Raw genomic sequence first — 14,576 nt, forward strand, 5'->3', positions numbered from 1 at the left:
ACTCTTTCAATAACAGAAAAAAGCTTTAATAAAATATATATGTGCATATGCATATATATAATACCCATATATATTTTAATATGCACACATATGTATACATATGCACATAGATATACTCAAACCCACATACATACAAATATCTGTACATATGTGTGTGGTCTTAGACAAACATACACAAATACATTGCCTTGACTTCTGAGCAAAATCAGGAGCATAACTGATAGACTTTGTTCCTAAAGACCTTTTGCTTTCAGCTCATATAGGGGGAGAGGAGTAAATTATATTTACTTGGCAAGCCACATATAAATACTGCTTATTGAGTTAAGCAATGCAGAATATTAACAACTATGTTTAAAATAATTAACATATTTTTAAAGCTTTGAAATTAGAAGAGTTATGAATTGACTTTAGCATGTATATTCACCTTGTTGAAAAATTATATGACTATTGCTGACAGAAAACTGGTTTTGTTCTTGGAAATCTAATCATCTATTTTAAAGATAATATTCACATTCAGCCAGATATAAAACCTACCAGAGGCATGATCACAATGCCATTGTACCTGATATTTTACTATTTCTGGTAAAAAAAATATTGTGTATTTACTAAATGCAAATTTTTAGGTCAGGCACTGTGAATCTTATACTTAAAAAGCAAATAAATACTCAGTTATGCCTGGACTTCTTAGGAAAAGTAAAAGTGAAGTGTTTCTACTCATGTGTTTTACCATGATGCAGTTCCAGAGATGACTTCAAGATCCCTTGATTCAATATAACTTTTCAGGAGAAATATCCAGGAGAATATGAAAATCCATAACTAGAAATGTTTTATTTTGCCTCACTCCTGTGTATCGATAGAAATCACATTTAAAACGGAAATAATTTTGTAAAGTTCTCAATTTATGTCACTAATTTTCAAGTGAGGACCCACTTGGTAAATAAAGGTTTTGAAGGTAAAGACCTAGCTCTTTGTGAGGCACTGAACAATAGAAAAAGTGGGGTAAGAAGAGCGAATCTCAAAGTGGAGCCCAATAGGTGTTTAATCAGAAGCCTGCTTAACATTATTCTCAGCTTCTATTAGGGATTTGTCTTCTAAGGATGTGTCAAAGTGGGTCTCCTTATTAATATGTATACATCAAAATTACTTACAATAGATATTTGTAGTTTTTGTAAATTATAGGGCATCAGGCTTATAATGATCATCTTTAAAACATTCTCCTTTAACACTTACTTAACTGAGCTTTTGTATTGCAATATTAAATATCATATTAAAACACATTTTATTATCTCCTAAGATTGGTAGTCAACAAATATGTGTGTGAAGATAAGAATTTGCATAATAATTTCTGATTGCAGTGTAATGACAATTTTGCAATGTCTATATTTTTTAGTAGCTTAGTACTCTCTGTTCCAGAAAAGGAAGTGGCACAATTTAGATAACATTCAAAGATATTGGTACAGGATTCTGAAAGCCATTTATTTGCAATGAATATGAGAAATACTAGTAAGTTATATGGTGGAAAAATACCAAGTAACATAAGTATATAATCTGGTAAGAGCTAGACAATTCTTTTACATAGTGAAAGAAGAACATTGGAAAAAATAAGACTGAGCGAGAAAGATTAAGGACAAAATTAATCACAAACACGCTATATGTAAACATAGGTGGCTTGATGAAAGGGTGATTTTTGCATCCCAAAGAGTTCACTGACATTAACATTTTCATCACATTCATATTAACATTAATTTTTTCAAATTAATGTTAAATGTAAAGACAAGATTATCTTGAAGTTGAGAGTTCAATTATTTATAATACGACACATCATGTAAGTTTACTTCACTGCATTTTTCATTTTAACCAGTACCTTTCTGGACTATGCATCTCATTATGTCATTTTTGCTTTGTATTTATAATTATTTTACTTGGAAGAGTTTCACTTTTAGATTTTTTTTTTTTTTTTTTTTTTTGCCACAAGATGCACGCACTCATTGGAGAGAGATGGCAGAGAGAGGAAAAGTGAGAAATCATCTGCCAGGAGGGATGGCCATGTTGTAATCCCTTTTCATCCACTGTTCTCTCAGGATTTGGGGAATGCACATACACACACCCCCGATGTAATTTTCATGCTACCAGGTTCAGGTTTTGAACTGCAGTTGACCATATGGGAATCCAGCACCTTAAGCACCACACCACCTGCTTGCCCCAGAAGATCAGCTTTTATGCCTCATTGGTTAAGAAGATGGTCCAAAAAATTTATATAAGCACCAAGTACATAATTTCAGTTTTTAGATCAGGAAACATAGATGCATAGAGGTTCAATACTATGCAAAGTATTTTTTAGATACTTTATCACTGAACCTATATGAAAAATCCAGATATCTGGGTTTCTCAATTAGTATTTTTTTGCAGCATCACATTTTTCCTCTTAAATATTCATATTTAAGTTCTTGATATATTCAGCAATACTCTTCCAGAAGAAATTTACATCCTCAGTGAAGATATTTGACCAAATCATCTGACTTACTTTCAAGTAAAGCATTTTACAGAAGAGCTCAAAGTACTGACATGGGTGGTGCTAGATTATATAGGATCAGTCACTTTAAAAAACTTTTTTTAATCCTACTTTAATTTTACCTCTGTCAGTTTGGAATATAAAAAGGAAAAATGCATACTTTTTTTTCAAATGACATCTTGGTTTTATGCATAAACTTTTCTTGTAATTGCATAGGACCGTTAGTTATAATGTATGGTGGAAAATGGAAGCGCCTTTCATATTTCCAGAACATTTATAAAAATGTTTGTGCCAGGATTCCATGTAGCATGAGAAACCTGTGAAAACTCTCAGAGGGATGAAAAGTGATCCATTGAAACTAAATTATAAAGGGTTCCTTTTGATAAAGCAGATGAAGTTACTATATGACTCTTTTTTTTGGGGGGGGAGGTTTTTGCTATAGGGCACGTGGGCTTGCCAGACAGGCAGAGAGAGACATGGAGACAGAAAGCGAGAAATCACTGCCCCCCAGGGGGTATAGTCATGCCTCAATCCCTTCTCCTCCATTCTCCTCTCAGGATCTTGGGCATGCACGCACACACGCCTGGCTTGAGTTCTAAGCCACCGGGTCCAGGACGCGAACCGCGGTCGACTAAGTGGGAGTCCCGCGACATAGCCATTACACTAACTGCTGGTTCCCTATGACTCTTGAAAGTGTAGGTATGCACTAGTGAATAAAGGCTTCGTCCACGTGGTGGTTATCATATTAAACAAGAGCCTTGGTGTTATTATCTAGTCTACGGTATAATGCAAATAGCCTGCTCCATGTAGCTGCATATAATGGGAGCAGGTCACTGTCCTCTGTACAGACAAAAGTCAATACAGTAAACTTCCCTCTTACCATTGTCCCGATGGTCATGCAATTGTTTGTAATGCTCTATTATTTTTAAAGTAAGGAAATGTGAATACATTCTACCCTAAAGACACTGCTTCCCTTAATACTAATAATATATATTGAGTTCTAACCCTCCGGTGTCTGCACTACTAGCTCTCAGCTTGGATTCACTGTTGACTGTCCTGGGACCACTCTGGGAAAGGGTGGTGGTGATTAGTGACATAAAGCAGAGAGGAAGCAGACATACAGATTCCAGAGTAAATGGTAGCAGTTTTTCTCCCTATTGAACACTAGTCCTTGGAGAAAAACAAGTAGCTTGGACTTCTGGGACTCTTTAGACTTAATTTTGCTTCGAAAATCCATTCTGAATGCCATTTTAAAAAACAGAAGCTGCCACAAAACAAAACAGGTTGACAAGTTAGAAATTATTGTACACTGCATTTGTAGAGAACAGAACATACCTTTAACCTGAAAAGCTCGTTATTGGAAAAAAGGTGCTGTACCACTCTTCAGTTTATTGTATACTGTGCTTGTTGAAACTGATTTCATTTTGACAAGGTTATACAGGATCTGTTGTGCTCTAATAAGCTCCAGTAACAAAATGCAGTTGCATTTTTTCTTGAATTCCTTCATTAGAATGTGAAGAAGACACTTTTCTATTATTTTTAATTGGGTGATATGATTTAGAGCTCTGAAATGTTCAAAACATTGAAAATGTACATTCAGAATATGAGATTCACTATGCTGCATTTCAATTTTTTAAAAAATAGTCTCTTAAACTTGAAGACTCTTAGTAGGAATTACTAAATATCTTTTTCATGGTAAAGTGGGGAGGGAAGCAACTTCTTACAGTGAATTAAACCATGTATAGTGCTCAGTTACTGATTCACGTTATTAAAAATCGTATTACTCCCTCTCTACTAAAATCATTGTCACTATCACCAGTAGTAGCATTATGTATGAATTATTTGCTGAATTCAAAATATAGAGCTAGGTACCCTAAGAAAACATGGAAGTATACCATATAAATAATTTTATCTATTATCTTATCACCTTGTTGATTCATAAACACACACACGAGCACACACACATGCAATTGCATCTTAAGTGCAAATATGTTAAGAGGCTCTGGATTTGGGGGGCAGCAGGTGACATAGTGGTTAAGGTGCTGGACTCCCACGTTGCTTACCGTTGTACAAGCCCCGGACCTGGTGGCATGAACTCATGCTGGGTGTGTGTACATACATGCCCAAAACCCTGAGAGAAGATTAGAGGAAAAGGGATTACAACATGGCCATCCTTTTTTGTGGGGTGAGTTCTTGCTTTCTAGTTCTGTCTCTCTGGCAAGCACATACACATTACAGAAAAATATACACAAAAATCTCTGAAAAAATAAATCTCTGGCTTTCAGTCACTGATTTTATGAGTAGCTTAGGTACATAGTCTGTGTCCCTTATTATTAATAAGTTTATTGATTTACAATGTAAATTTTAAAATATTAAAAATGATTTTATTTTTCACTAAGGAAGAGAGAGTACTGTGAAGCTAGCAGGAGGCACACAATTCTGGTGCTACCCAGAGTAGTGAGTCTTGAGTGTTAGCATCGTTGATTATGGGAGTGTTAGGGTAACGAGGTGAAGGAAGTAGTAAACAAACACCCCACAAACGTGATGGTATTTAGAGGAAAGGAAAATTAGCCAGGACTTGACTGACCAAGGAAGTCCTCACTGAAAGTCCTCAAGTGGGAATCAAGTAGCATTTAATTAAATTTATTTTAAAAAGGGGGGCTATTTTGTGAAGGAGTGCTAGTGAGGATTTAGGTCACAGTAGGACCCAACGCAAAGTGATGTTTTAAAAGAAAAAGACAGGTTGATTTATCATTTATTGGGAGAGATGGAGAAATATAATGGCAAAATATATAGTAAGTGCATATCGAGGTGTTTTCTAAGTGCTTGAAAGTGAAGGGAAGAGGGGTCAATAGGTGGTGTGGTGGTAATGGTTCTGGACACCCATGGAGTTCTGGAACTGTTGGCTTGAAAATCATGCTGGACATGTCTGTGTCTGTGTGTGTGTGTACGTGTGCACAGGCGTGCCCATAGTCTCAAGAGGAGAATTGAAGAGAAGGGACATCCCACAAGGGTGTGATTTCTCACTTTCCCTCCCACCGTAACTCTCTATCTCTCTACTCTCCAGTGAGCATGCATGCCCTATAGCAAAAACATTAAATAAAAAAGAAAGAAAGGAAAAGAAAGTGAAGAAAGATACTAACGTTGCAGAACTGGGTGATGCTTTATGAATGAGATCATATGTGAACAGGAACGTGAATGATGGACATGAGAGATAGCTAATGTTGTGAAGCATGATGTGGCTTTAAAAACAATGCAAAACAAAGAACAGAAAATGCTAAGTCTAGAACTTGATGAAAGTACTTGTGTCAGGTGCACATGTACATGGCTTAAGATTCTTTCTTTATGTTAACTTGAAACTTTGACAAATAGAAGAATTCAGGCATGAAGTTTCTGAGGCACCCTCATCCCCACTGTCAAAGAAAGTCTTAACGTGTGACTGCCTCGAAGCAATGGTGGTGGTTGTGCTTTTGGAATTCTTTTTATCTAAGTCGCCTGCACAGACCAGGAGAGATAAAAGACTGATGCACTTATTATAATAAAGTTCACCATGGTTTTTGGAAACAGATTTTATTTCTTGATTCAAAACTTTGTTTTTTTGGCTGAAGTTGTACTTTGTGTAGACTAGGTTATAAGAGAAGTAATCCAAATAATTTAACTTGTGCTTATTCGTAACTCATCATTCACTCACATGAATAAGTTTTGCTAACTATTTTAGACATTATACACATGAGTTTGAAGTTTTTCAGGTGATGGGGTTTAGGGGTACTTTCTAATATTCAGATAATACTAAATTTTCCTTTTCCATGAGAACAGTTATAAGTGAGGTGAAAACAGTAACTTCTTATTCACAACTCAGGTGTAAAAAAAACTGTAAGCAGGTATTTTTATGTCTCGGAAACTACTTTTTTTAGTTTCTTATCAATGATATGTTCACATTTTTTCTTTGAAGAAGGCTACTTTATTAACGGGGTGCATATTTAAAAAAAAGAAAGAAAAGAATGAAGAAGCTCTTACAGTTCCTGGAAAAATACAAATGTTTAAAATATTTTCAAATGCATAGGGTAAAAACAAGCTCATAGTAGTTGAAAACATGCAATAGTGACAGAGAGAGATTTCTTTTTGACAAGTCATTTTCTTGACCCAGTTGTTTTATTGGTCAGGGTATTTTCCACCAATTTGCTTTTAGCCATTTTGTGTTTAGATACATAAAAAGTCAAGAGGAGAGGATGAGAGGGGATGCTGAAAGGGCAAGCAGGACCCAGACTGTTTGTCAGTAATGATTTGTAATGTTATCTCATCTATCTAGAAATATAAAAGGTGTTAGGGAAGTTATTAAAAGATGGGTTATTGATTATTAAACCGACTCACTTTTATTCTTAGTTCTTCCAGTATTAGTTTAGGAAAGAAAAAAAAAATCTCTGTTTAATACACTTTCACACTTGTAAGAAATATATTATTGTGTTTATACAAGGATTCTTATACACCCTGAAAAATATATAAACTCTCTTCCAAAATAATTCATGATTTATTACCTGTTCTTGCTTACATGAAATAAGAAAAATATCCAAAGTATGTTTTGCTCTGGTTAAACTAAACAAACAAAACCCTGTTATTTGTAGTCCTACTCTTAAGAATCAAATGATAGAATTGACTTTAAAAGTCTACTTTTCTTTTTCAATGGAATCTATTCTAATCCGCTATCTCATCGCAGTCTAATATGCTATAATCTGTGATAACTGTGGAACCACCAGTTTCTATACATGAAGTTTTACATGACTGATATTATTTTTAGCTGTCATACTTGATAGCCCTGGAAGATATTAGCTTTTGCATTTATTAAATCCATATATTTGGGGATCCTAAAATGCAAATAATTTGCTAACAAAGAGTGCATTATTTTCTATTATAGATATACATGAAAATTAAAACTATGCAAGCTTTTTATATAGAAAATATTTTCACTTACCTCTGATCTGCCTAGGCTATTCAAGAAAGCTTACCATGAAATAAGAAGGCATTATAAAAATTAGTTACTGAGAAGTATCCGTGCACATATACACAATATTTATTCATTTATAATGCTGTTAAATTCAGTTCTACTTTATGATCATGGCAAATAGCACTCCAGGCAATACTCATTTTCCCTAGTGATTAATGCAGCACCATTGAGTTTTCAGAAGGTTGTTTTCTTAATTTGACTGGCCAGGGAGCACTTTCGCTGTCGAAAAACAGGTGTAAACATCAATACTCAAGATAAGAGAGTGATCTCATGCTGTTTTCTGGTGTCTCCAGTGTAGAGAATTCAGCGGGTAGATTCTGTAGTTTTGAGTAGGGCTATTTATCAGAAGTAAAGTACTAGAAAATGTTTGGTGTAACTCAAAGACTTTAACTGGGAGAATGACAGGAAACCTTTTAATAGCAAAATAATCTGTCAACACTCTGTATATATAGGGGTTGTATGACAAACAAGTGAAATCAAACCCTAGCACAGTAATTATAGGTAATTTGGGAACTGTGTCTAATTTCCTCACTGTGTAAATTATATACTATTCACTTGGGATAAGATTTGACTCTGAGGCTCTTACTGAGCTTCCAATAACTTGACACTGGTTGCTTTATTTCAATGTTCTCTACACTGTTCTTCATATCGTCAGCTGATTTTGAGTGAAAGGAAGGTTTAGGCATTTAACATTAAGCTATACTTTCTGTTTATTGTTTTTGCTGTATTTGAATATACCGTTATCTATTGGCAACTTCATTAGTTATGGGCTGGAGGCTGATGTTATGGTTCATGTCTGTGTTCAGTAACCTCTCCTAGGTATGATGTTTTATGATAAACCATAAGCCTTTCAGAATATTGGGTTCCATGCTAGTTGACTCAATACTTGTTAAAGACTCCTAGGTTCTGCAAAATTGTTAGAAGGCGTTGCCAGCTAATCAGGGTAAGAATTGCAAGACTCTAAACTGTACATTAACATCATTTATAAGAACAGGAGAAGCAAAATAACAATAATAATAACAACTGGCTTCTTTTGTTTGTTTGTTTCTAAAGACTGCTCCCATTCTATTTCCTCTCATGTTTTTCTAAATGAAAAATATCAAAGAAACATTTAACATGCATATATTCATTCATTGTTAATATTTCTTTAATCTTATATGGTGGTATTTGTGTTTATTTCTCTATGTGTTGTTTCTTTGTTTACTTCTTTGACAAAGCATGTCATTTTTTTGTTTTATCTATATGTATTTTGCTACTGCATGTCAAACATTTTCAATAACTCAGCAAGCAAATGAATTCTTGTCATTTTAAATTTCACTCTAAATATTGCAGACCCTTTGCTTATTCTCAAGCATTGTCCCAACTTTTTGCTTTGTGTTGGAGCATGAAAAAGAAGTGAAAAAAATGACAAGAACTGTGTGGTACAGCCGGTATTGTACCTGATATTCTGTTAAAGCCCGTGAAAGTTAAACTTCAATAAGATATGTGTATTTATAATTTGAGTCATTTGTGTTTCTCTTCTGTTTGCATGATATGATTTTGTTTTATATTTTGTTTTTTTCCACTCACCAGATGTTCCCAACACTTTGCTTCCCACTACTATCATCCCCTCCCTTACCACTGCAACAGTCACAACCACTGTAGCCATAACAACCAGCCCAACCACATCTGCAACAACCACCAGCATGAGAGGTACAGTATGCTTCTTTGTTATGCCCTGAAACACACATTAAATGGAGTTCGATAGAAGTTTTTAAAAGGGTAGACAAGTGGAAGTCAAAGTTTACTTATTTATAAGAAGTAATTATGTCACCTAAACTACTATCAATTAGGATTACTGGAATAGAATATGAGACAAGATGATATATCTTACTTATTTTTTACTGTCATTTATGACTATTACCGAAATATTCCAGGATATTGATTTAAAATATATGGGGCTCTATGATGATGCATAAATTTAAAATGTGAACACAGGACACAGTTGCTGTTGTGCCTCGAAATGCAAGTGTAAAAATAAGATGTTGAATGATGCAGAGGTGTTTTTTGCTTTTTTAAGTACCTAGTTTAATATTAATGACTCATTATTCCTCTGCAATTAGATTAAACTACTTGGACTGTTGAATGTGACATAGTGTTGGAGTCATCATAAACTAGCACATAAAACTTTCAAGTAAATACTCAACATTTATGTCCTAAGGTGATCTGAGTAGATCTACTTATTCAACTAACAGAATGTTCTGGAGTTGTCCAGGATGACAAGAACTGATTTTTGACTCCACGAATAATAACTTCTGATATCACTATACAAACAAGCATTTTTGTTTTAAGGAAAGCAACCTTAAAGAAATTGAAGTGTCCATCAAGTCAGCACATTCACTTAATGGTTAATAGATGGTGAAGAAATGAAAAGTTTTTGAGGTCATGATAGAAAAACATGCTTTAAGCTTAATTTCAATCTACATAAACAATATTCAGAGAGAATTTGCCATAGTTAAGTCTGTCTTTTTTCTACTCATATGTGTTTTGTGTCATGTTGGCTATACTAATATGTGTTAAGCTTACCAATTTAACTTGAAATTCATGGATACTTTTGATGATTATGTGTAATTAAGTTGTACAGAGCATATGATTAGCATTATTTTACTTGTAAATTTTGTTCAGTTACACTGTTTTGGGGGATTTTTATTAATTCTTGATATTAAATTAGTTGATAGCTTTGACTTAACAGTTTTAATACTCTTTCTCTTGTTTAATACTCTTTCTCTTGTTGTTTCTCTTGTTAGAAAATATATTCTAATGTCTGATAATTGTCAATTTTTAATAATCATGTCAACTATATTATATGATATTATTGTTAAATACCATTAAAATTATTTCAGGATCAATAAAAATTTATCAGAAATACCTAGATATATTGTCTAATGATTGAGAAAAGTTTAATTGATATAAATTTACAAAGGAAATGAGTTTAAAAATCTTTCTCATAAAAATTTATAAAAATAGGTGACATAATAAAAATGAGAAAAAAGGTAAAAATGCTTTATGATATTATATAAAATTAAAGAAATCCGAAGTTCCGCTGTTCTTTATTTCTTATATCCTGCAAAAATTTTCATAAACTATAATTCAAATGAAAAGTAATTACTACACACTACAAAATCTCTATGAACATATTAAGTTCTGACTGTGCAAACAAATTACTTGATGGAAAAGATGGGAGGTATGTATATTGGTTCAAATTTCATTTTAAAAGTCTAATTTTAACACAAAATCTTGATAATTAATGATTCCTTCCTTCTTAAATAAATGTGTATGGAGTACCTGCTATGTAAGTGGCATCATGCCAGACCCTAAAAGCACAAAATTACTTATGTCTAAAATCACTTGCAATTAAATTAATACACTTGCCCTGAAACAAACATTTGTGATTAATATTTGAAGTAAAATATTCATTTTTTGTTTGTTTTTGGTGTGGAGTTGGGGAAAAATCTTATATAATCTTTTGCTTCTTTGAAGCACATATTTAATAAATATACTATATGTGCATACACACAAACACACACACTGTTTTGAACTAAAATAGTATAAGAGAAGAATGTTTTACTTCAAAGTGAAATTAACAATTTTATTTTAGTTTACATAAATCTTAAGTGGAACTTGACATACAAGATTAAAATAGCCTGTTAAAATGAAATCAGTTGTTAGTGTTTTTCTAGTAGACTTATTTTTATCCTCAGGTTTCTTAGGATGTTTTGTGAACTTTCCACTATGGACACTAAAAGTGCTAAAACATAAAGAAAAACTATAAAGAAACACATGCAAACTATTTCCCTTTTTTGCCTTAATGGTTAATAGGTAAAGTTTTTTTTTATTTTTAAATGGCACCAAGATATGTAGAAATAAAGTATTTTGTAAACTGGACAATTCATATTATGAATTTTATAAGGAAAAACTAATAGAACTGATTGAGTGTTAGCTTTATTCCCATTTTTTTTCCTTCTATGTTTAACAAACATCTGGGAAAGGAAGAAGTTACTGAACTCACCCGAATCATTAATATTCTAGTCCATATCTGAGGGCATGAGGGATTTGTTCAATACATAAATATTGTTATGAATTTTGCACTCTTTACGTTTCTTTGTTCATTACTTATTAAACTAGAACTTTTAGATGCAATTATAGTTGAGTAAAATTTATTGGCTTATAAATTTATGAATGATAGCTCAAAAGTATGATTAAAAATAATAAAACTATGTTGCATAAGATAATCTGAGAACAACCAAAAAATTAAAGCCTGAAACATTTTCTTTTATTTTACTTACTTCATTCCTATCTCTCATTTAATAATTTGAATAAATTAAATGTATGTCATTTTATCATGTTCAAGTTGCATTTTTCAAATTTCGTAAAGTAATATTATTTAATATTTAGTAAATGATCACAAATGAATCACTATTAATACATCTATGCTTTCACTACTCTTATTATTGCTGTACTTTCGTCTTCTGATATGATAAACATCCAATTTAAAATAAATATATAGAATCAGGCTGTAGCTATATCAAAACTCAAGATGAAATAGAGAAAGAGAAACTGTATTCAAACTGTTAGTCAAATGCTTGAGCATTTGCAAATCTCATCAGTTTGTATCTAAAATGCATCCCTGTTTGGAGGAAAAGTAACTTCAACCATGTGGAAAAAAGAAGCAACTTAGAGGTATCTTATTACAAATAAGAGTGTTAAAAAACAAAGAAGTGAACCAACTTGAGGAGTCATGGGAAAACAAAGAGTAAGTAAGAGTTTGAGATATTTCTGGGTATGAATTTTTGTTCTGTTTATAAAGTCTTTGGTCTTGGAGAGTGAACCAAATAGAGCCTTGACCTTTACTTCAGAGCAACAAGAAGTACTTAATTCCCAGGGTTTCCTTGGGAATCTAATATATGGAGTTCTAAAAACATAGTCAGTACTCAAAATATTATTGGATTTCTGTTCAATTCGTTTTAGCAAAACAAACATATTTATGCCTAGGTGCAGCATATAAATAATAAAATAGTATTTTTTTTATCCCTATAAGTAAATGTAGTTTTAATTCTGGTAAACTCCCCTGGTGTTCGTGCAATGATTTTTTTTTCTTATTTAATTTTATTATTATTTATTATTTACATTTTTCCGCCTTTTATTGATTCACAATGTACCTTAAACTAAAACTGTAGACAAGACTAGACTCTAGTTACAAATGCACTGTAATTATCTTCTGAGATATTTTTAATTAATTAATTAATGTACATTCATTCCCTGAGCAATGTTACAACATACAAAATGTGATTTTTTTTTTTTTAGAGGTTTTTGCTATAGGGCGCGTACGCTCACCAGAAAGACAGAGAGAGACAGAGAGATAGAAAGCGAGAAATCACCCCCCAAGGGGGATGGCCACGCCACAATCTTTCTCCTCCATTCTCCTCTCGGGATCTTGGGCACGCACGCACACGTGCCCGGTATGAGTTTTAAGCCACCGGGTCCAGGACATGAACCACAGTCAACTACGTGGGAGTCCCGTGATATAGCCATTACGCTAACTGCTGGTCCCCAAAATGTGATTTTTGTTTTTAGTTTTATAGTTTCAAATTTATTTTTATTTGCTAGATTAATAATAAAAAGAAATAATAATAAGATGGGACTGGCAAGTGGTTTGGAGGTTAAGGCAACTAGGTCCCACGTGATAGAGTGCACAGTTCAAGTCCCGATCAGGGGCTTGAGAATTACACTGGGTATATTCGTGTGCATACCTAAACTCTTAAGAAGAGAATGCAGGAGAAAGGTTTGCAGTGTGGTTATCCCCAATGAGGGGTGATTTCTCACTTTTTCTGTCTCTCTGTAACTGCCTCTCTGGTGAGCACATGTAACCTATAGCAAAAACAAATAAACAAAAAAAAAAAATGAAGGAAATGGTACTAGATCATGTAGTACTTGTGTATCTATCTATCTACAAGGTGTCTTCAAAATGGTCTATGAAAAGGTGTGTTATGTAAATGTATGCAATGATTTCAAAATATTTTTGGACCAAAATAAACTCATACTTTAATTCCGTTTTCCAAAACTGTTTTGAAATTTCCTTCTATGTTTCAAATTTAAATATTAAGTAAATTTTAAAAAATATGTAGAATGGAATTAATTTGGGCATAAATCTCTACCAGAGTAAATATAACTGCAGTCTAGAAATTATAGGCCTGTAAACTTTAGCCTATGTGCTGCCATTGCATTTTTAAACCATGAGTTATAAAACTTAATTATTTAGCAACAGATGAACTTTGGGACCTGTTAATGTAAGTATACTCCTAAAACATTGCCCCTTGAAAAGACTACTTTTTCTTGTAAAGACTTTCTGATGCAATCTGAATGACTTAAAAAAATAATAAATACACAAAGCTGAGCTATAAAAATTGAAAGCAAAAGTTGTTTAAAGGTATATTTTATACTAGCACAGAGAAATTGAGATGAATCGGCAGAGTCTAGTCATATTTATAATGTGGGGATTTTTAATAACTCATGATTACACACAGCATAAATTTTGAAAGAATATTATTGGCATACAGATTCTTTTAACTCAACGTTTGTTTCATGTTCTTGGTTTTGAAATAAAATAAGTTAACATAAACAGAAACAAAATAAAACATGTGTACTACAAGCTATATGTGAAGCAGTTATTCGATGAAATGAGATTGAAAAGTTATAATGGTCTGGTCTGTGCTTCCATTTCATTTATATCAAAAGAACATCCAGTCTACCTATACTTAATTTTAATTTGGTTTCGTTAATGTGTCATCTCTTTCCTTTTCACTTTAGATTTTTTTAAAAAAATAAAGATTTATCCAAGGAAAAGAAAAGTTTATCCAGCACCAAAAAGAAAGAGAGAAGATCATTTTTTCTCTGATCTAGTTATTAGAGCATTTAAAATGGTGGAATATATCATCTTGACATAGTTAACTCTCAAAGCGTGCAAATCAAGAAGTTGTTTATGAGGCTTTATTATGAGTGTTTAGCTATTTAAAATATTTCTGC

The 14,576-nt window shown here is 32.9% G+C and overlaps 1 protein-coding gene across 2 annotated transcripts in view; it reads left to right on the forward strand.

Annotated features, from left to right (window-relative positions):
- Nucleotides 1–14,576, forward strand: part of CADM2 (cell adhesion molecule 2) — a 1,200,723-nt gene that overhangs the window by 1,096,476 nt on the left and 89,671 nt on the right. The window contains exon 8 of one of the 2 annotated variants that reach the window (XM_006159770.3): nt 9,087–9,206. The exons of the other annotated variant lie outside the window; for it this stretch is intronic. Coding sequence (XP_006159832.1) covers nt 9,087–9,206 — 120 coding nt within the window. The remainder of the gene's footprint in view (nt 1–9,086; nt 9,207–14,576) is intronic. 2 annotated transcript variants of the gene reach the window in all.

The sequence above is a fragment of the Tupaia chinensis genome, unplaced genomic scaffold, assembly GCF_000334495.1.
Source record: "Tupaia chinensis unplaced genomic scaffold, TupChi_1.0 Scaffold000652_1, whole genome shotgun sequence".
NCBI lineage: Eukaryota > Metazoa > Chordata > Mammalia > Scandentia > Tupaiidae > Tupaia > Tupaia belangeri.